Here is a 24,005-nt window from a genome sequence, read left to right as displayed (position 1 = left end):
CACCCTGTCATCTAATCGTGGTTTTAATGTCCTTCAACCACTTTCTGTTGCTGCTCACAAAAGCAAATGTGTGAACAGTTTCACCACGTCAGAGATGCTTGTTCTCAGGTGCCACACCATAATAATCTATCCCTTGTAAAATTTACCTGTGTCAATGGACTTCCCCCTTTCGAGCCGATATTGACATCAGAATGACTCTCCAATCGTTCTGCTCCGCTTATGTACTTTCTGTTGTGACTCGCCGATCATTCACAGTGCTGCCGCGCAATTAGGCGCATTGTCTACATGCAGCGCTGGCTGCCAGCCACGCAGCAGCCGCGCCACCTAAGCGACCAGCCAGCCAGCGGCCACTAGGCTTGGACTCAGTGCTCATTCAAATGTTACCGTGTTCACATGTCTTGCTTTGTCAACTTGCTCAGTGACTTATGTGTGTTGTATCGTTTCGAAATATGTGTGTTCAACTTGACATTATAACAATTTGCGACGAGGTAGTGGATTTTTCCTTTTCATTGTTGACTCACAGGTTTGCATGGCTACTGTCGAGCAACTATTGCAAGGTCTCATTAAACAGCAAACGCTTCTCACATCGGCGATTCACGATTTCGGCGCGGCATCAAATGCGGGCGTTTCTCGTTGTTGTCTATGCCTCCTTTTCCTCCTTATGACCATACGGCGGAAGACTGGTCTGATTACGAAAAACGTCTTCGACAACATTTCTCGGCCTTTCATGTCATGTACGAACAAACAAGTAAATATCTGTTCCTTCCATGGATTTCACCTCAAATGTATCGGTTGTTGTCGCAAATGGCTCCTTTGAAAGATCCTGCGTCTTTGTCTTTTGCTGAAATGTGCTCACTTCTGTCCGTATATTTTCATAAGCAAATGCATGTGGTAGCCTTTCATGTTGCCTTTTATCGTTGTCAAAAACAACCGCATCAATCCTATCGCGCTTGGGCTGCTGAACTTCACGGCCTCAGTCGAAAGTGTCAATTTGTTACCGACGTTCACAAAGAATCCTATGCCGATTCCATGGTCCGGGATGCTATTATCCGGTCGGCGCCCGACAAAGAAGTTCGGCAATGTGCCCTTCAGTTGGCCAATCCTACTCTAGATGAAGTCCTATCCATCGCGCAGTCTTTTGAAATTTCTCGCGCCGCTGGGACGCAAATAGAGGCATGGGGCGACGTCGGGGAAATACAGCCCCTGAGCGCTGTTGACGACGCGTGCGGTGAGACCCTGCCGGCCGACATGGCCGCAGTACGCTCCCACGCGCAGCCTCGGCCTAACCGTAAACAACCCTCTAAGAAACTGCAGCACAACCCCCGGCAACTCCCTTCATGTCCGCAGTGTTTTACGAAACATTCACGGGAGGGCTGTCCCCAACGTTGGGCCACGTGTCACAATTGCAAAAAGAAGTGTCATGTGTCTGCCGTTTGCAAATCTGACCGCATACACGATGGTCATGACCGTGACACTAATGCTGATTCTGCTTCTGTGTTGTCTGTCAATTGCACTTCTACCCTTTCAGGGAGGTTATTCCTCACTGTCCAAATCCTTGGTCGGGATGTTCGCATTCAGGTGGATACTGGTTCTGCAGCCACTATAATTAATTCTCAGACGTATCTTCAGTTGGGTTCTCCACTCCTATCACCTGTCACTCAGCAATTACGGACGTGCAATAAACAGAAGATTTCTCTCTTGGGGCAATTTAATGCTGAGGTATCTTACAAATCCATCGTTCGCACTGTTCCCATATTTGTGGTCGACCAGAGTAACGCAGAGAATCTTTTTGGTTTCGATGCCTTTCACGTTTTTCGGTTCTCCATAGATGGCTCTGTCAATATCGTCTTTGATGCTATTCCTTATGCTCAATTGGATTCCTTGTCGACGACATTTTCGTCCCTTTTTTCTCCTGGGTTAGGCCGTGCAAACGACTTTGAAGCTCATATCACGCTCAAACCCACTGCTCGGCCTAAGTTTTTTCGGGCTCAGCCCATTCCTGTGGCCCTTCGGGATCAGGTAAAATGGGAGCTGGATAGTCTCACTACTTCAGAGGTCTTGCTTCCTGTCACTTCCAGTGAGTGGTCCTCTCCTGTCGTTGTTGTTACTAAGCCCAATGGTGATATTCGTCTCTGTGGCGATTTTAAAGCCACTGTAAATGCGCAATGCCTCACTGACACTTACCCCATGCCCCGACCTGAAGAATTGTTCACTAAACTTGCGGGAGGCCAGTATTTTTCTAAAACTGACATGTCATAAGCTTATCATCAACTTCCTCTCGATGCTGCTTCCCGGCAGTTTCTGGTCCTTAACACGCCTTTCGGCCTCTATCAATACCAACGATTGCCATTCGGGGTTGCCAGCACCCCTGCTCTCTTTCAGAGATTCTTGGAACAATTATTGCTCCCTGTCCCTGGGTGTATAAATTACATGGACGACATTGTTGTCACTGGCTCTACCACTGAAGAACATCTTCAGAACCTCCGCACCCTTTTTCATGTCTTACAGACTGCCGGTCCTATGTGTAATCTTCAGAAGTCACAACTTTTTCAGGCATCTATCACATACTTGGGGTTTCAACTCCCTCGGGATGGTATTCGTCCGCTTCAGCAAACTGTCGCTGCGATCGATGCCCTTCCTTGCCCTACATCTGTTAAGGAGCTGCAGGCCTTCTTGGGGAAAATAGCATACTATCACAAGTTTTTACCGTCTGCTGCTTCGGTGGCTCAGCCGTTGCATCGCCTGTTGCATAAAAACGTGCCTTTTCACTGGTCCGCGTCATGCAATGTGGCTTTCCAGAAATTGAAAACTATGCTGAAACAGGCCCCGTGCCTGGCTACTTATCGACCTGGCCAACATCTTGTTCTGGCCACGGACGCGGTCGGTGCAGTCCTTGTGCACCATTTTTCTGACGGCTCTGAACAACCCATTGCTTATGCCTCCAAAACACTCACGGATGCCCAACAAAAGTATTCTCAAATTGAAAAAAAACTTTGGACATTATTTATGCTCTTCATAAGTTTGGTGTTTTTCTCTATGGATCCAAATATCATCTTGTTACGGATCATAAACCACTTGTTTCCTTGTTTCATCCATCATCGTCACTTCCTGACAAGGCTGCACACTGTCTCCAGCGTTGGGCTCTTTACTTGTCTCATTTCAATTATGAGATTCATTTCCGGCCGACGGCTCAACATGCAAATGCTGATGCACTGTCTCGCCTTCCCATGGGTCCTGATCTGGCATTTGATAGGGATGAACTTTTGTGTTTCCACCTGGATGTTGCTGAGTAGCGGGTTGTGGACAGATTCCCCATCACCGGGGACCGGCTGGCGGCTGCTACGGGTTCTGATCCTACTCTCTCCCGGGTTTTACGCTGTATTCAGAAGGGTTGGACAGATCGTCCGTCTGCTAAGACTTCTGACCCGTTGCGGAACTACTACGCTTTGTGCTACCGCCTCACGGCTAGGGATGGTGTTATCCTCCTTTCTACCGACAATGCTTCGCCGCGTGTTGTGGTACCTGCGTCTTTGTGTGTTTTGGTCTTGCGCCTCCTTCACAAAGGGCACTGGGGTGTCTCTCACACAAAATCTCTGTCATGTGTACTGGCCTGGCCTGGCATCGGCTCTGAAATAGCATACATGGTCGCTGCCTGCGGTCCTTGTGCATCGCAGGCCGCCGCCCCGAAGTCATCTTTGTCACCGTGGCCTTCGCTTGAGACGCCCTGGTAGCGCATTCATGCTGACTTCGCGGGACCTTTTTTAGGTACTTATTGGCTCCACGTAATTGACGCCTACTCTAACTTTCCTTTCATTGTCCGTCGCACGTTGCCTACCACCGTGGCGACCACAAGTGCTCTCACCCGCATTTTTTCTTTGGAAGGCCTTCCCTCTACTCTCGTTACTGATAATGGTCCGCAATTTGCCTCTTCCGAATTTGCGGATTTTTGTTCTCGTCACGGCTTTACGCATGTCACGGCCCCTCCGTTCCATACACAATCAAACGGTGAGGCTGAAAGACTGGTCCGCACATTTAAGGCTCAGATGCGGAAACTCCTGACTTCTTCTGCTGCTGATGATGCGCTTCTCCAGTTTCGGTTTCTTACCGTTTCACCCCCATGGGCGACCACAGCCCGGCTGAGCTCTTACATGGCCGACAGCCCCACACACTACTTCATCTTCTGCGGCCTTCCACCTCACGGCCGCGGGTGCCTTTGCTTGGCCGGTTCACCGCCAACGACCTTGTCTGGGTACGGGGATATGGCAGGCGGCCAAAATGGAGCCTGGGCCGCATCTTACGACACCGTGGCCGACGCCTGTATGAAATCCAGACGGACACAGGTGTTGCAGTGTGTCATTCGGACCAACTTCGGCCTTGTGTGCCGGCAACGCCTGTTCTGAATGCCGCTACACCACCTTCGGCTCTACCTGACGCTCAGGATCTTGGCATCTCTCATTACTCACAACACAACCCTCTCACCGTCATCTTGGTGCCAGTACAAGAACGGACACCACCGGGAGACGTGCCCATGCAGGAACCAGATGACCATCATCTGTCGGAGCCAATCTACTCGCCTCCTTCTCATATGGACGCTGACACATCGCCCATGTCTCCTGTTATATCCACTGGACTTGCCGCAACGGGCAGATTAGTGCACGGGGCCCCAGCCGATTTGACCCCTACATCTCCTGTCATCTCGACCCGGTATCATTGGGGACACTTCCGTCCTTATGGGAAACCCCCTCCTCGAGACTTTACGGCCAGTCAAACAACACCTATGGACGTTAGCACTCTACAGGCCACCTCCATCAAGACCAGTGCAAAAATTTCAAAGGGGGGAAAAGTGTTGTGACTCGCCGATCATTCACAGTGCCGCCCTGCAATTACGCGTCATCTACATGCGGCGCTGGCTGTCAGCCATGCAGCAACCACGCCACCTAAGCGGCCAGCCAGCCAGCAGCCGCTAGACTTGGGCTGGCTCAGTGCTCATTCAAATGTTACCGTGTTCACATGTCTTGCTTTGTCAACTTGCTCAGTGACTTATATGTGTTGTATCATTTCGAAACATATGTGTTCAACTTGACATTATAACACTTTCCCTACAACATCACATGACGGGAATACCATCAAGTGGCATTCAATCTCGGGTGGGCTGTGGTCATTATGTTTTGGTTCGTCAGTGAATGTGCATATTCATCACTACCTTAATCATATTACATGTTCAAATCCACTAAAAGCACATTCACATAAAGTAAATTATTTTTTTAGAGTACTTTAATCTTTGGCCTTTTACATTCAGTAAATATTTACAGCACAGGTCTTAATATTATTTTTCGCTTAAGTTAAAAATATTACATTTATTTCTTTCAATCTTGTCAAAAGATATGAAATATTTACATCAGCTTTTATAAATGACGTGATTTTAAAATAGCCATAGTTGGCAAAGTGCACCAGCTGATTTCATAGTAGATTAAGGTTAGTCAAATTTTGTGGCTGTCTTAAAAATGTGTGTTTAAAAGAATCAACTATATTTCATTGGGAAGAATGTAAGGAGACTGCACTCAAATTAGCTGTGGTCAATATGTTGTTTAATGCATCAAGCATTAGAAAAGGCAGGTGTGACTGTGGCCCCAAGGTGCACCACTTTATGCTGAGACAAAGCTTATAAATAACAGATACAATTTTGCATTCATGTCCTGATTTCTAGAGTGGGTAAAAGAATTTTAGCAGCATATTTAATGAGGATGTCAAGTTGAGTGAAATTAAATTACATGAAAAAATTGCTTAGTCAGCTAACAACCTTGTCACACATGGACATTTGAAGACACGTCAAATATGATTCAAACCTGCGCATGTCAGATATGTCCATTATAACTGTTTATTCATTCATTACTTCATTAAATATATGTGAGCTATGGTACAAGTATTTGAAATCATTCTGACTGTGTCACTGACACTCCAGAAGCCGTCATTTATCTCTCTGGAATGTTCCTGCTGTTCTACCACAACACTGCATGGATAACAGTGGCAGCCTGTATTGTTGCCAGCACGTAACTGTGCTGTGAGGCAGGGCATGCGAGACACTGTTAACCAGTAGTGGCAATATATTCTGACCTCCCTCTAGCGCTCATCATCTCGTATTGAAGACCTGTGTTGTAACAAAGCAATAATTCACACAGCATCAAAGTGAGTGACAAATCATAATCTTGATACACTGAAAAGGCTAAAAGCCTGTGGAGTGTGTATGGAGCACTCAATAGTATGTGGTCATGACATGAGACTGATAAGCAACATGAAAGACTTAAATCTGATAATGATGTTGCACTGTACCTATCTTGTGTTTCCTAGTTGTTGAAAAAGACTATAAATTTGGAGAAAGCAGGAGATTAAAAGTTGATGAGAGGAAGGATTTTTTTTGTTTAGCTCTTGGTCAATTAAGCATGTCTCTTTCATTTTATATAATGTTTACATTGTCACAAAATTACCTGAATCATGTACTGAAAATCAGAACATGTCCGTCAATGAAAACAATCAATAATATTAAAAGTATGTTCATCACATAAACACAAAAATAACTGTCATTGCTAAACTGGGTTCTGAAGGGTGACAGCCCTGATTTATATACAATATTGAATTTTCTCTAATTGCCCAAAATTTTATTTACAAGAAGTTTCAAGAATCTTTCAAAACTCTTAAATATTTGATTTGGAGTTAATTCAAAATTTGTCAATCAAAACACCAGAAATGAAAATTTAGCATCTCATCACACACTTTGCAACTTTCGCTGTCTCAAGTCTCATGTGGAGTTTTCTTACTTTTGAAATTATTTATTTCAGACATCTCAGCTGTATCTACTATCAATATTACTGTACATCCTTAAGGATAAAGAATACACAAAACTCTCTCATATGGTGCACTTGAAGTATTTTTCTGATGCAAAATATTGCTAATGCCTTAAATTCTGACTTGTGACATCAAATAATCAATTACACCAGATATTTAAATTCTGATGTCTGCAGCTGAAGATTATTTGCAAAAACAAAAATAAATGAAATTTTTCTACACTGGGGAACATTATTTCCCAATTAACACATTAGTGAGAAAGAACAGACTGTCGAAAGTTGCAAATGGGGAGGCTTGCATATAATAGAAACACTATGTTACATGCACAGAACAACTTTAATTACAGCTGCTAAAATATGGAAGTCACCTATACTGTCCTACCTTGGAACCTTTTCCTCTACCGCATTCAGGGTGCTTAGCATGGTACATGCAAAAGTATTTCCGATGGCCATTTAGCGACAGGACGGTACCAATGCAATTCCTCGGATTTATGTTAAGATCTCTTGGTTCCGGTAAGCTCAGTGTTAGTAAACACTTGTACCACTCTAAAGCACGATCCAGCATCAAGTAGCCAAACATTAATGTCTTATTTCTGAAACAATGAGGGAAAGTTCTGTATAAAACATCAATTCAATAAATACAAACCAAAATGTCATAAAATGGCTGAATTTAATTGTTAATATTACTGTATGCAAAACATGAAAGTATAAGATTAGTTTCCAAGTTTGCCTTTGTCATACAGTCAGTCACACAGCAACTGACTTACAATAGTATAAGATGGACTTCGATGGAAGGAGGATCAAGTTAGCATTCTTTTCCAAATGCTTGTATGTTACTGAGTTTCTCTTCTATTCATATATAATGAACTAATTTTAATTTACATTTTGTTCATTTTACATTTATTTCCTGGGATGACAAATTTTCATATAACATACAGTCTGCTTAAAATTACTTGATAGTCGACATCTGTAACTTGCTGCTACAGTGTTGTCACATTGGCCACCAATCAGTTATAAGTGAACATAAGCACGGAAAGTTACTTCACAAATGCTGTTAATGTGTAACACATAGCAATGTTGGATGTGGCTGCCGCTAGATATGTCAGAAACGTAAGATGCTCTGTCGAGAACTGATTTTAAGTGACCAATGACTGTACTGCGGCACGAGATGGGTTTTGCAGACCTGAATTTAAACTCCTGTCCAAAGCTAACAACCACCTCAAGGTACGTAATGTATAAGAGATAGCGGTGGTCAACAATCTGTGGCAGAACTAAAATCACATTGAGTAAAAACTATAATCAAACTCTTTTGATTAGATTTTGAAGTAATTTTTTTTGACATCACACAAGATTTGAATCTACGACATTCCACATGGCAGGTTATTATGCTAACAATTGCACTAAAATACACCAAACACATCAGGAAAGAATACCAGACATGGAACTGGAAGTGAACTGACCAACTGTTGTGTGGCAGTTTGGCAACGGTGAACAGTTCAGGTGCGATGTTGAGGAAACTGTCTTGAGCAGCTAAATCGACAGCCAACGCGTAATGGAAATATTTTAGATCTGGTAGCCATGAACAGACCAGACCTCATCGATGGTGTCAGTGTTGAGACAGGGATTAGTGATCATGATGTTGTCATTACGACTATGGTTACGAAAGTTAAAAAGTCGGTCAAGAAGGCTAGGAGAGAATTCTCACTAGAAAGAGCAGATAAGCAGTTGCTAGTACCCCACTTAGTAAATGAATCGACTTTATTTATTCCCGGTACGACGGACGTGGAAGAATTATGGGCAAATTTTAAACACATTGTAAATCACGCATTGGAGAAGTATGTGCCGAAAAAGTGGGTTACGGATGGAAAAGACCAACTGTGATTTACCGTATTTACTCGAATCTAAGCCGCACTCGAATCTAAGCCGCACCTGAAAAATGAGCCTCGAAATAAGGAAAAAAAAAAAAAAAAAAAATTCTCGAATCTAATCCGCACCTGAAATCTGAGACTCGAAATTCAAGGGGAGAAAAAAGTTTTAGGCCGCATCTCCAAATCGAAACAAAGTTGGTCCATTGTAATATGAGACACAATTTAGGTCGAATGAATGACGATGCAGCTACAGTAGTTTGGTTCGAGTCGTAAGCTTAGCAGTTAAGCTTTACCAGGTAGCCATTGCTATGCGTCAGGCGCTCCATCCGTATTTATACGGGTACCCTTCCTTTTTCACGCGCTTTGTCTGGTTTGAATCGATTGCTTATTTTGCTTTGATCTGATAAGTGCCGATTTCTTTGTTATAGGTGTTTACGTCACTCTAAGCTGAAAATGCATTACTGTACTGCGTCATGCATTGTTTGTCGCATTCTGATAGTTCGTATTTACGGCCTGTCGCCGCTCGCGGCATGGCTTGCTTTTGTGCGCGCTACCGCCGCTTACAATAATAAAAAAGAGAGGAATTGTCTCATAACCGAAACAACGGCAAGAGACTGCTATTTGTTGTTACTTACACTGCTGCTTTCTTCGATAATGATCAACAAGAACCAAATAATAGACTGCGTATGATAGAACATAGTTCTGAACGAGAGTTAGTCGAAAATTTTGCTCCGTTTGAAAATCTTTGCGGCCGCTTCTTTAGTACACCAAATTCTGCACAGAAATTAGTCATCTTAGATTTAAAAATCTAGTCAGTTGCCGTACTTCATTTCTGACTGTGTCACTATTAGGCATAAGAATAATACGAATATAAACATGAAACGATACGTAAATTCTTCCGCGTTTGCTGTTGTCTCACTCTAGTTTCGTAGTTTATTAGGCAGACAGGATTTAAATGAGATAGCAGCAAACACGAAAGAATGCATGGCAAAATGTTTATATTCGTATTAATTTTATAGTGAAGAGAATACCGCATGTGATTCACATTTCATCAGGTTCCTATTAGCAACCATCTCTTCTCACAGGTAGGAAAAAGTTCAGAACATAGAGTTGGCCATATTGACGAACATCCCAAACAGTCTTGCCAGTCGGATTTTCGTATTACATTGAAATTCTGCTACATTCGAAGATGAACAATGCGGAATTTGTATTTACTTCGTTGAATAATGTATGAAAATGCAGTGGTCGAAACTCGGGGCGGAGAAAAAAAGCTCGTCTTCCACCTTTTTTTTTTTTTCAAAAAAAATTTATTTACTGACTCAGAGGTTTTGGCGCCAGTATTTATCTTTGTGCCTACAAAGCATGCCTGTGTAGCGCTACATATATTCGACGGCAGAAGTTAGCTGTGGCGGCACCTACCAACATTTTTCAGAACTTCCGCTTGCTTTGCACTCGATTCTAAGCCGCAGGCGGTTTTTTGGATTACAAAAACCGGAAAAAAAGTGCGGCTTAGATTCGAGTAAATACGGTAACAGCGCAATTCGGAGAACGCTCAGGAAGCAAAGACAGTTGCACTCGCGGTACAAGAAAGATCGGCAGAATGAGGACAGGCAAAAGTTAGTAGAGATTCATTCTGCTGTAAAAAGAGCAATGTGCGAAGCATACAACCACTACCACCGTCATACCTAAGCAAAAGATCTTGCTGAAAACCCAAGGAAATTCTGGTCTTACGTAAAATCGGTAAGTGGGTCGAAGGCTTCCATCCAGTCACTCACTGATCAGTCTGGCCTGGCAACGGAAGACAGCAAAACGAAAGCTGAAATTTCAAATTTAGGATTTGAGAAATCTTTCACACAGGAGGATCGTACAAACATACCGCCATTTGAGTCTCGTCCCCTATGAAGGACATAGTGATAGACATCCCTGGGGTTGTGAAGCAGCTGAATAGGTTGAAAATAAATAAATCGCCAGGTCCTGATGGGATTCCAATTCGGTTTTACAGAGAGTACTCTACTGCATTGGCCCCTTACTTAGCTTGCATTTATTGCGAATCTCTTGCCCAACGTAAAGTCCTGAGCAACTGGAAAAAAGTGCAGGTGACGCCTGTATATAAGAAGGGTAGAAGGACGGATCCTCAAAATTACAGACCAATATCCTTAACATCAGTTTGTTGCAGGATTCTCGAACATATTCTCAGTTCGAATATAATGAATTTCCTTGAGACAGAGAAGTTGCTGTCCATGCATCAGCAAGGCTTTAGAAAGTATCGCTCCTGCGAAACGCAACTCGCCCTTTTTTCACAAGATATCTTGCGAACCATGGATGAAGGGTATCAGAAGGATGCCATATTCCTTGGCTTCCGTAAAGCGTTTGACTCGGTGCCCCACTGTAGACTCCTAACTAAGGTACGAGCATATGGGATTGGTTCCCAAATATGCGAGTGGCTCGAAGAATTCTAAGTAATAGAATCCAGTACATTGTCCTCGATGGTGAGTGTTCATTGTAGGTGAGGGTATCATCTGGAGTGCCCCAGGGAAGTGTGGTAGGTCCGCTGTTGTTTTCTATCTACATAAATGATCTTTTGGATAGAGTGGTGTACAGGAAGGTGTCGTCATTGAGTGACTGTAGGAGGATACAAGATGACTTGGACAGGATTTGTGATTGGTGTAAAGAATGGCAGCTAACTCTAAATATAGAATGTAAATTAATGCAGATGAATAGGAAAAAGAATCCCGTAATGTTCGAATATTCCATTAGTAGTGTAGCGCTTGATACTGTCACATCGATTAAATATGTGGGCGTAACAATGCGGAGCGATATGCAGTGGAACAAGCATGTAATGGCAATTGTGGGGAAGGCGGATAGTCGTCTTCGGTTCATTGGTAGAATTTCGGGAAGATGTAGTTAATCTGTAAAGGAGACCCGCTTATAAAACACTAATATGACCTATTCTTGAGTACTGCTTGAGCGTTTCGGATTCCTATCAGGTTGCATTGAGGAAGGACACACAAGCAATTCAGAGGCGGGCTGCTAGATTTGTTACTGGTAGGTTTGATCATCAAACGAGTGTTACGGAAATGCTTCAGGAACTCGGGTGGGAGTCTTTGGAGGAAAGGAGGCATTCTTTTTGTGAATTGCTACTGAGGAAATTTAGAGAACTAGCATTTGAGGCTGACTGCAGTACAATTTTACAGCCGCCAACTTATATTTCGTGGAAAGACCACAAAGATAAGATAAGAGAGATTAGGGCTTGTACAGAGGCATATATGCAGTCATTTTTCCCTCGTTCTGTTTGGGAGTGGAACAGGGAGAGAAGATGCTAGTTGTGGTACGAGGTACCCTCTGCCACGCACCGTATGGTGGATTGCGGAGTATGCATGTAGATGCAGATTGGAGGAAACCAGCTCCCCACACTTTGTGGTACGAGGTACCCTCTGCCACGCACCGTATGGTGGATTGCGGAGTATGCATGTAGATGCAGATTGGAGGAAACCAGCTCCCCACACTTGATGGGTCAACTATGAAGTAATTTTAATTAGACTATAGCTAAAGCACTTGCCAGAAGTGTTTAAATTCCTGCAACAGGGAAAGACTAAACAGACGCCCTCAGACAATTAGGAACTCTATAGAAATTAATGCCAAAAAACTGAATTAGATTATTGTTTTGGAGAAATATAAGTAACACACAAACTTGTATTACAATGATAATCACTTGTGAAAATTGAAAAACTATGAGAGAACTTGACTGCCCCACACTTGCCTTCAGAAGACAAAATTCCATTGCTGCCAATACTAGTAAAATTATTATTTAACTTTCAGAACCGTTCTACGGGATGGGCATGGAAAGGTTGTGAAGGAGGTTGAAGTCACTCAGGCACCAGACTGAGAGGGTCACAAATCATAAGGGGTGGGTCCCTCTCAACCTGGTATTTGAGTGGCACAACCACCATTTCCAAACCTCGCCCCCCCCCCCCCCCCTTCCCCTCCTGAGAATGGGGTTAAGGGTTCTGAAGGTTATGTAACAATTTTTCAATTTTGATGTTTCTATCAGCAGCAGTGCAATACCACCTCCTGGTGATTATACAGCATTGTACCATTGTACCTCCAGGGTTTCAGAAGACAACTGCACGAAACTATGAGACATACAGAAAAATAGCACATATCTGGGGTAGAGAACCTCTCCAAGTTTCGATATGTAATCTGCACTGCGGTGTAAATGCAGAGAGCAACAGTACCTGGCAGGCACGTCAGAACATGATGTATAATGGAGCAATGTGTGTGTCGTGGTCCTTGACTTCACTAAATGTGAGTCAACTGTGATGGTTCTGCGATGATTTCATACCCAATACCAAGTAAGAGTTCAAACGGACAAATCAATCTGTGGGTGGCACAACATTTTCAGTGAGCATGACTTCTTGTATGATGCAAACACTAACATTATTAATAAAGCAGCCTAATTAAAGCAATGTATGACATACGTGAGCCATCCAAACTAAACCAGGTATCTAACAAGGCAGCAGTCTCTTGCTTCCCACATTACTATAATGGATGAAGTAACAAAAAGAATTAAAAGCTGAACCACAGCAAATAACTTACAAATGTGACTGAGACAAGTGCCTTTGCTAAGAGTACGTCATCGCAAGCAGTGCCTCCCCTGGGCTCATGACCATATTGGTTGGACCCTAGAAGGATGGAAGCATGTGGCAATGTCAGACAAGTCCCGATTTCAGTTGGAACAAGCTGATGGTTGGGTTCATATGTAGGCCCAAGTTTTCAACAAGGCACTGTGCAAGCTGATGGTGGCTCCATAAGGGTATGGGCTATGTTAAAATGGAATGGACTGGGACCTCTTGTCCAAATGGACTGCTTGGAGACCATTTGCAGCCATTCATAGACTTCATGTTCCCAAAGAATAATGGAATTTTTATGGATGACAATGTGCCATATCACTGGGCCACAACTTTTGTGACTGGTCTGAAGAACATTCTGGACAATTTCAGCAAATGACTTGACCACCCAGACTGTCCAACATGAAACCCACTGAACATTTGTGGGACATAATCAAGAAGTCAGTTTGTGCACAAAATCCAGCTATGACAACACTTTCACAATTATGGATAATTATAGAGGCAGCATAGCTCAATATTTCTGCAGGGGACACTCAGTCCATGCCTTACTGATATGCTGCACTACGCTGGGAAAAAAGAGGTCCAACATGATATTAGGAGGTATCCCATGACTTTTGACAACTTAGTGTAATACCTAAAACAAATTACAGTCCTACATAACAAGCAAATAGGGTCTAAAATTTAATAAATTTTGTATCACAACTATATCCTGCCCCAGTGGTTTCAATTTGAAACCATTCATCAAAGCAGTAGTATGAACTCAAGAGACTTTTGCAATAGCTTTCGATATACAGTAAAACTTCCCTTAATGGACATTTGCCGATCTTTAACGGACAGACTCCTCTCAATAGTAGACATTTTAAAACTCTTCTGCAAAATAACATTAGCCCTTATGGTAAAATTCATTCGAATGGTGGACTTTATCAATAATGGATGCTGGCACTGAAATGTATCCCTCAACAACAATTGAAGCTTCTTAATGATGGTTTGTGTGAATGAAGAAGATGGTTGTAAATTAAATGGCAGCAATCATTATCACAAATTTCCATGTTTTGTTAAGTTAAAGTGCATACTGTCTCTGTCTTGAAACACGAGAGCTTATATACTGCAGTACTAAGATGTAATAAAAATGGAAGAGGTTAACACCGAATGAAAAGATCAAGATCATCAATGTCTACGAAAAGGAAAAGTTTAGTGCTAAAGACATGGCCACAATGTTCGCTACCGGAAAAACAGTTCAGTGGCTGTTTAAGCAACAAAGTGAAATTCTGAAATTGTGTACTGGAAATGATAACCTTGCTAGTAAATGCACTTTTCCCAATGCACCATGCATTATACACCATGCTCTATTTTATAATTTTTCATATTATAATAGTGTACGGACATTTTTAATGAAGTACTGTAGTTACAGATAATTTTTCACTAGTTTAGATATACAGAATACTGCTGTATGGCACTACTGTATGTACAGAATTGTATACTGTATCTTTCCCCTTTTCTCAATAATGGACACTTCTTACGAGCAGACATTTTTATTTTCCCCATAGATGTCCACTTTTCAGAAGTTTTATTGTACTTACTTTCATTTCACTTCACGCACATGGAAACAAGACAAGCCCCCCCCCCCCCCCCCCCACACACACACACTAAAAGCAACAACAACACGTTACAATCTCCTACAACCACATAGCACATTATTCTCCGTGCTGACTGTTGCTTTTAATGCTGTAAATGACTACTAAAATACTACAGTCTCTCTGGTTATGACGACATTAGTGTTCTTCTCTAATCTATTTAAAAATGTAGTGAGTTACCAAACGAAAGCGCTGGCACGTCGATAGACACACAAACAAACACAAATATACACACAAAATTCTAGCTTTCGCAACCAATGGTTGCTTCGTCAGGAAAGAGGGAAGGAGAGGGAAAGACGAAAGGATGTGGGTTTTAAGGGAGAGGGTAAGGAATCATTCCAATCCCGGGAGCGGAAAGACTTACCTTAGGGGGGAAAAAAGGACAGGTATACACTTGCGCGCACACACACACATATCCATCCGCATGCCTTTACAAATGTCTGCTTGTGTCTGTGTATGTGCAGATGGATGTGTGTGTGTGTGTGTGTGTGTGTGTGTGTGTGTGTGTGTGTGTGTGTGCGTGCGCGAGTGTATACCTGTCCTTTTTTCCCCCTAAGGTAAGTCTTTCCACTCCCGGGATTGGAATGACTTCTTACCCTCTCCTTTAAAAACCACATCCTTTCGTCTTTCCCTCTCCTTCCCTCTTTCCTGACGAAGCAACCGTTGGTTGCGAAAGCTAGAATTTTGTGTGTATATTTGTGTTTGTTTGTGTGTCTATCGACGTGCCAGCGCTTTCGTTTGGTAAGTCACATCATCTTTGTTTTTAGATGTATTTTTCCCACGTGGAATGTTTCCCTCTATTATATTCATAAAAATGTAGTGAAATTTTTCTATCTGTTTACTCTCCAAAAGTACTTATTTTAACTGCTGCATATCTATCATAACAATACTGTGTATGTTGCTGTATATGCAGGATGCATCAACTGTATCACAAACACAACCAATATCCTACACTGAAAACACTGAAATTATATTGTAAATATAATAAATTTCAGCATGTTCATTTTAATAAATCTGCTAGAAACATCAAGCTTTCCTAGTATTTAACTCCATGATGGCATATCAGGCCTGCAACTTGGTGTAACCATTTCTTCTACATATATATATACAAATGTACAAACATCACAAGCCAGCATATAGAGCATGGCAGAGAGTAACTTGTAACACTGTTGTCACTCACTTTCTTGTTCAACTTGCAATGGAGGGAGAGAAAAAGAGCTCCAAAAGAGCACTAATTTCTTGTATGTCGTCTTTTCATTTCTTATGCAGGATGTACACTGATGGCAGTAGTTGCAAATGCTGGTTCTCCTTTTTTCTCGTAAGTATTTCTAAAAAAGATCACCATCCCCCTCCCCCGCCCATGGATTCCAATATGAGTTCACTGAGCATTTCTGCAATATTTGCATGTTGAATGTACCTACCAGTAACAAATCTAATACCATGCCCTTGAATTATACTTTGATGTCACCTTCTAATCCAATGTGCTGGGGATCCCAAACACTCGCACAGTACTCTAGAATGAGTTTTGTCAGTGTTCAGCATGCCGTCTACTTCATAGATAAGCTACACTTTTCTAGAATTCTCCCAATAAATCGAAGTCAACGATTCCCCTTCCTTACTATCATCCCACTTCATATCACTTTGCAATGTTACATCTAGACATTTAATCAACATAATTGTGACAAGTAGGACACTACTAACACTGTATTTAAACATTACAGAATTGTTTTTCCTACTCACTTGCATAAGCTTGCATTTTTTATTTATAAGAAGCTGCCACTCATCTCACCTACTAAAAATTCTTTACATGTCATCCTATATTCTCGTACCAGCACTCAATGACAAAATTTTCCCATACACTATAGTGTCATCAGCAAACAGTTACATATTGCTGCACACCCTATCCTTCAGATCATGTATATGTATAGAGAACAAGACTGTTCCTATCACATTTCCCTGGGACATTACTGACAACACACTTGTCTCTGAAGAGCAATCGCCATCCAAGACAACTGACAAGCTTCTATAACCTAAAAAGTCTTCGAGCCACTCATATATCCAGGAGCCTATTCTGTAGGCTTGGACATTTAATTAACAGTCTGCAGCAAGGCACTGTGTCAAAATACTTTCCAGAAATATAGAAATTTGCAATGTACCTGTTGTGCTTCATCTATGGGCACAGGATATCAGGTGAGAAGAGGGCAACTTGAGTTTCACAAGAGCAACACTTTGTAAGTCCATGCTGATTTGTTGGTAGAAGCTTTATGTTTCAAGGAAATATATTAAATTCAAATTTAGAACATGGTCAAAACTTCTGGTGCAAAATGATGTCAAGGATACTGGTCTTCAATTAAGTGGGTCCATTTTCTTATCCTCCTCATATACGGGAGTCATCTGTACTTTTTTTCCAGTCACTTGGGACTTGGCACTCAGTGAGAAGCTCACGATAAATTAATGGGCCAAGAGAAACAAAACTGGCGTTCTACAGACTGGGGGGGGGGTAAAGTCTGACGGCAGGAGGAACAGGACTTGTGATTGGGTGAGTACAGGGTTATAAATACAAAATCAAATAGGGGTTAAGAGGGAGTCGGTTTAATAGTGAATAAGAAAATAGGAATATGGGTAAGCTACTATGAACAGCATAGTGAATGCATTATTGTAATCAAGGTAAACATGAAGCCCACACCCCCACAATAGCATGTTTATATGCCAACTAGCTCTGCAGATGATGAAGAGATTGAAGAAATGTATGATGAGATAAAAGAAATTATTCAGATAGTTAAGGAAGACAAAAATTTAGTTGTGATGGGGGACTGGAATTTGATAGTAGGAAAAGGAAGAGAAGGAAAAATGGTAGGTGAACATGGTCTGGAGGAAAGGAATGAAAGAGGAAGCTACCTGGCAGAATTTTGCACAGAGCACATATTACCATAGCTAACAATTGGTTTAAATACCATGGAAGAAGGCTGTCACCTGGAAGAGGTCTTGGAGACACCAGAAGGATTCAGACTGATTATATAATGGTAAGACATGAGATTCTGGAACCAGATTTTAAATTGTGAAACATTCCTAGGGCAGATGTGGAATCTGATCATACTTTATTGGATATGAACTGTACATCAAAATTGGTGAAATTGCCAAAAGTTAGGAAATTAAGGAGATGGGACTTGGGTGAGTGAAAAGAACCAGAGCATGTTGAGAGTTTCAGAGTGAGCGCTAGGCAATGACGATAGGGAAAAGGCATACAAGAAGAAGATGAATGTGTAGCTTTGAGAGATGTAGTAGTAAAGGCAGCAGAGAATCAAACAGGTAAAAAGACAAGGCCTAGTAGAAATCCTTGGACAGAACGTAAGATACTGAATTTTAAGTGATGGAATGAGAAAAAATTAAAATGCAGTAAATGAAGTTGGCAAAAGGGAATACAAACACTAAACAATGGAACTGACAGGAAATGAAAAATGGCTGAAAAGGAATGGCTATTATATATAGTGGAAAGATAGACACCACCTACAAGAAAATTAAAGAGATCTTTGGAGAAAAGAAAAGCAACTGTATGAATATTATGAGCTCAGATGGAAAACCAGTCCTAAACAAAGAAGGGGAAACTGAAAAGTGCAAGGAGTATATATAGGGTCTATCCAAGGGAGATGTACTTGAGAGCAATATTACAGAAATGGAAGAGGATGAGTATGAAGATGAGATGAGAGACATGATACTGTGAGAAAAATTTGACAGAGCACTTAAAGACTTAAGTCGACACAAGGGCCAAGGAATAAATGACATTCCGTCAAAACTACTGATAGGCTTGAGAGAGCTAGACACGACGAAACTGATCCATGTGGTGAGCAAGATATATATAATAATACCAATTCCAAAAAAGAAAGGAGGTGCTGACAGTTTAATAAGTCATGGTTGCAAAATACTAACATGAATTGGTTACAGAAAAATGGAAAAACTGGCTGAAGCCAATCTTGGGGAAGATCAGTTTCAGTTCTGGAAAAACGTGGAACTCGTGAGGTAATACTGACTCTATGACTTCTTGTAGAAGAAACTTAAACAAAGGCTGAACATCAACAAAAGGAAAACAAGGATAATAGAATGTAGTCCAATGAAATCAGGTGATGCTAAGGGGATTAGATTAGGAAACGAGACACTGAAAGGAGACAAGTTTTGTTATTTGAGAAGCAAAATAACTTATGCTAGCTGAAGTAGAAAAGATATAAAATGTTGACTGGCAATGGCAAGAAACGTGATTCTGAAGAAGAGAAATTTGTTAGTATCAAATACAGATTTAAGTGCCAAGAACTCATTTTTGGAAATATTTGCATGGTGTGTAGCCATGTATGGAAGAGTAATGTGGCAATAAACAGTTTAGACAAGAAAAGAACAGAAGCCATTGAAATGTGATGCTACAGAAAAATGCTGAAGATTAGATGGGTAGGTCACGTAGCTGATGAGGAGGTACTGAATAGAACAGAGGAGGAAAGAAATGTTTTGGCACAACCTAATTAGAAGAAAGGATCAGATGACAGGGCACGTACTGAGGCATCAAGGGACCACTGTTTTAGTACTGGAGGAAAGTGTGGAAGGTAAAAATTGTAGGAGGAGACCAAGAGATCGAAACAGTAAGCAGATTCAGAAGGATATAGATTGCAGTATGTTTTCAGAGACGAAGAGGCTTTTACAGGATAGAGTTGCAGGAGAGCTGCATCAAACCAGTCTTTGGACTGAAGACCACAACAGTAAGGGGCCTATACTGAAAAGTATTCATGGTAAAACTTAACTGGGATGCCATCTGGACATGACGATTTATTTGTTTTCAACTGTAACAGTCGCTTCTCAACACCAGGAATGCCTATTTCTACACCATCCAAACAGGAGTCTGCATGATGGTCAAAAGATTTTTTGAAAATGGAACTTAAGCTATCATTTTGCTGTCTTCTAATGCCACACAAGATTGGCTGATGAGTGGCTAAATAGAAGCCTCTGACCCACTTAGCGATATTATGTAGAACTAAAATTTTCTCAGGTTCTTGGCAAGTTCTTTCACTAACATTTGCTGGTGAAAATTTTAGCATGCTTCATGCTTGGTCTTTTTATAGACACATGAATTTCTACTAATTTTTGCCTGTCAATATTTCTGCATTCTTTTTTGAACTGAGAATGCAACAATCTCTATTTCCTCAGCATTTTACACAAGAAATCGACTACATCCAGTTACATGAATGAAATCTCATTAAGTACACTATTCTGATTTATAATATGAAAGAAGAAAATTACAATAAGAGGAACAACATTTTTTGTGATGATGATAATAAAATAGTAGTGTAAGGTGGGGTAAATCTGACCTAGTAATTTCTTGTGGCTATAAAATGCTTATCCGGGGTCGGATATTAACATCATGTACATTAAATTATAGGTAATATAAAGGAGCAATTGTTTGCAAAATATTTTTGTTATACCATAAATAGTATTTGATATCGGTATTTTAAGAAACTTCCATTTTTTCCATATGCAAAAATGGTGGGGTAAACCCGACCCCCTATTTGTTTGGCTGATTTTGCCCAAAAATAGTTCTAAATGAACGGTTTTTTTGGGAAATGCTTATAAGCAATTATGTTTTTTACATAAATGAACAAAATGTATTAAAACAAATAACAATGTTTAGAGTACTAAATGAACTGAAAGTTAAATGAATGTAAATTTTAATTGAAAAAAAGATGATTTCATTGCACAGTGGTGCAACAGCAATGTCGATCTCAAAATGTTAAAATCACGAGCGACAGCTTGTACAGACATTCCCATTTGCATTGCAGCAACTGCTCGGCGAATATCGTTTTGATTGCATTTTGTTGTTTTTTGTTTGTAATTTTTCGTACCATTTCCCTAAAAATAAACAAAAATTCACTTTGTTTCCATAAATAAATAATTTCATACACATAAACAATAAAAAATATACGGTCCGATTTACCCCACGATTTAGCGGTTGGATTTGTCATTTAACACACACAGAAACAATTTAGATGAAATTTCCAACAAAAACAATACATACACTAAATAGGTCACTAAATGCACTACTAAATCACTTACCGTTTGTTTTGCAATCACTTTATTTAATAAAGTAAATCTAGTGATGCAATTTGCACAAAAATTAAATTGAAACAGTCGAAAACACAATTGTCAATTGAGTGTCTAAATTTCAATTACAGCAAAGTTGTCAAGGTGACATTTTCGTTATTTCGAATGCTCTATATGGTAACACTAATGCGAAATTGCTCCGCTTTGCCGTTTCTCACAAACAGAGTGTGGTCGAGTTTACCCACGCGGTCGGATTTACCCCACCTTACCTTATTAAAAATTTAATTTCATGTTTGATAGGTTACAGAATAATAAACAATTGACCATATAACACACTCCAAAACTGATATGTATATTCACTTTTCAGGTAAGGTGAGCAGTCAAGACATCTCAAATCATCTGCTTGCAGTAAACTAACATAAGAGATGGTACAGGATAGAGCGAGTGTGATTAAAGCCAATTCCAAGTTTAAGAAGCTACTCCATTTGTAATGAACTGAGTATAGGACATGTCAAAGGAGACCTTTGTAATGGATGGGGCCACCAATAATGATATCCAGGTTAATGCCAAGGGCTTAACTAGTGGTTGAAATGATGCCTTACAAAAATAATGTCCTGTTTTGAACATTACTGACTCAAATAACATCCTTCTACATTTATTAGAACTACATCTAGAAACAAGCTGCTGATAAATACTATCCTGTGTGTCAGCTGAATCTATCTGTGGGGCTCATCAGCAATACAGTCAAAGCAACCTCTTGGATTCATAATAAAGTATCTCTCTCTTATGGAAACAAACTCATTACATAGTAACCATAACTACACTACAAAAGATATGAAAAAAAAACCTTAACTTGGACTCAATGGGTTACAAATATAACATTTTCAAACACTTCTCTTAAGTAAAATTATGGTAATCAGAAAGTAGCTTACTTGCGATACGGCCAGACTGTTTTGTGAAATGCAGCTATAAGTTGGTTGCGGGACTGTGTATCAACTAGAAGTACAATTGTACGACAACCAGGTTTCAAAAGGCGAACCATCCCATTGTATGTTTCAGCTCGAAGTTCGTGTAATCGTAACTCCGGTGTTGTTGGCTTTCCAGTCTTCTTCAGTGTTGTAGTTTCATAATTTCCAGTCTCTGGTTTTGGAGCTGCACCATTTGTACACTGTTTTTTTCGGATGCTTTCTTCCTCAAGTCGGCTAATGGAAAATGCACAACACTTTAATATGTATGGGTATTGTTTCAAATAATTTTACATTACAATGAAACTCACATCCAATTCTGAGCCACAAAAGTATTTAGATTTTTGAAATGTCATGATATTTATATGCCTTTCTTTAATTTATCTAGGATTTTAAGCTATTACCAATGTGTTATTAAAAAAATCACAAAGCATAAAAATGTCAACTGAGTAACTGTATTTTTATGTAAACAATATGTTACTTATATATAGCATTATGTGAGGTTCATTAAGGAAATTCAACCTTGCAGGAGCATATTTTCAAATTCTCATGAATGTAGCATCAGAAGCTTACCTGGTGCTCAATAAATCATATGGCCTCTCAGTTACCTTTGAAATCTCTTCAGCCCCTGCCATAATCTAGTATTTTATGGATTGTTTACTACATTGTGTTCCAAAATGTTCTGCACACCTTGGTCAGATCTTAGTCACAACTGAGAACCTCACGCTCTTGTTCCGGGCACTAGTAGCAAAAGGACTAAAAAGGAAGGGAAGTTATGCACCACTGAAAACGTCGGTATGGAAACTGAGGAGTTGAGCTGTCCACCATGGTGCCACTACCAAGGTGATGTGTCATCAGGGGGACACCCTGAGTATTATTCGTCCCCGGACCAGCCTGAGTCAGTTGTAATGCTATTTGTGACATCTATGTGGATTGGCATATTTGTCTGTTTTACAATGTTTACATTCCAAGTTCTGTTAGCAGATGAACTCTGCTATTGCACAAACTGGTTTTTGAGGGGCATGCTTATTTAAAACAGCTCGCTTGCATCGCGTCTAAGTTTTCTGTAACCGATTTCATTTAGTTAAGCAAACTGGGGTGGTACTCAGTTTGTTTTGGGTGTAACTCATGTTTAAAAGAAATTATTTTTTGATGACTGTATGTCTTGTGGATTACTCACAAATATTTTTCATTTCTAACAGCACTAAGAAACAATTATTAGGATGGCACTCAGCATGACCCGTTCACAGTTTAGTTGGAATCCAAACAGTGAAAAACAAAATCTGGACTCAAGACCTGATGAAGACAACTAGCACATTTGTTGAAATATTGTGTAAAGAGAAAACCACAATATGGCAATCCCAAAAACTTGTAAACTATCAATTTTGCCAAGAAAGCCTGAAGGATCACAAAAGACATTATATGCGCAAGACATGGATTATTTCAAGGAGAGCCAAATTTTCATCCACTAATTTTCATGCGCTTTTTCTATATCACATTTCATCTGAAGTCAGAGGAGAACTATGACTCAAATTATTGAAAAATGACATAACAAAACCTCTCACTGAATGAAAAAACTTGACATGTATTGCTAAAGATATGAAAAATAAACTTTGTATCAAAACAAAAATTCTCCTGAGAAAGCTATAAAGTTATGAGACAGAACTGCTCAGCTGTACTTATCTCAGCAGAAGTTCACAGACACATTTACAGCAAGTATATACATTATCCTACTTTGTGGAACTAATAGTTCCTTTATTAGGGAGAACAGAAAGATAGATTTGGGAAGGTTGAAAAGGAAGGGCAAATCACTAAGACCCCTACACGAAATCTCCCTGCTGCGAGAACGAGGGGACAGGGACCCTCTAATCTCATCCTGCGATATGAGTGACTTGTCCTTCCTTTCTTGTTTCACCTTTCCCAATCTACTTCTTTCTCTCTCTTGCGGAAGGAACTACTAATCATGAAAAACAGCTTAAATAGTTATGAG

General features: G+C 40.6%; 1 protein-coding gene across 1 annotated transcript in view; it reads right to left on the bottom strand.

Annotated features, from left to right (window-relative positions):
- The window catches only part of LOC126473662 (dnaJ homolog subfamily C member 16), a 171,133-nt gene that overhangs the window by 18,100 nt on the left and 129,028 nt on the right, over positions 1 to 24,005 (bottom strand). The window contains exons 10-11 of the mRNA XM_050100894.1: positions 21,983 to 22,252; positions 7,225 to 7,435 (exon numbers count right to left, since the gene is read on the bottom strand). Coding sequence (XP_049956851.1) covers positions 7,225 to 7,435; positions 21,983 to 22,252 — 481 coding nt within the window. The remainder of the gene's footprint in view (positions 1 to 7,224; positions 7,436 to 21,982; positions 22,253 to 24,005) is intronic.

Source organism: Schistocerca serialis, chromosome 4 (assembly GCF_023864345.2).
Source record: "Schistocerca serialis cubense isolate TAMUIC-IGC-003099 chromosome 4, iqSchSeri2.2, whole genome shotgun sequence".
NCBI lineage: Eukaryota > Metazoa > Arthropoda > Insecta > Orthoptera > Acrididae > Schistocerca > Schistocerca serialis.
The sequence above is the reverse complement of the archived record's forward strand: the minus strand, read 5'-3'. Positions and strand labels throughout refer to the sequence as shown.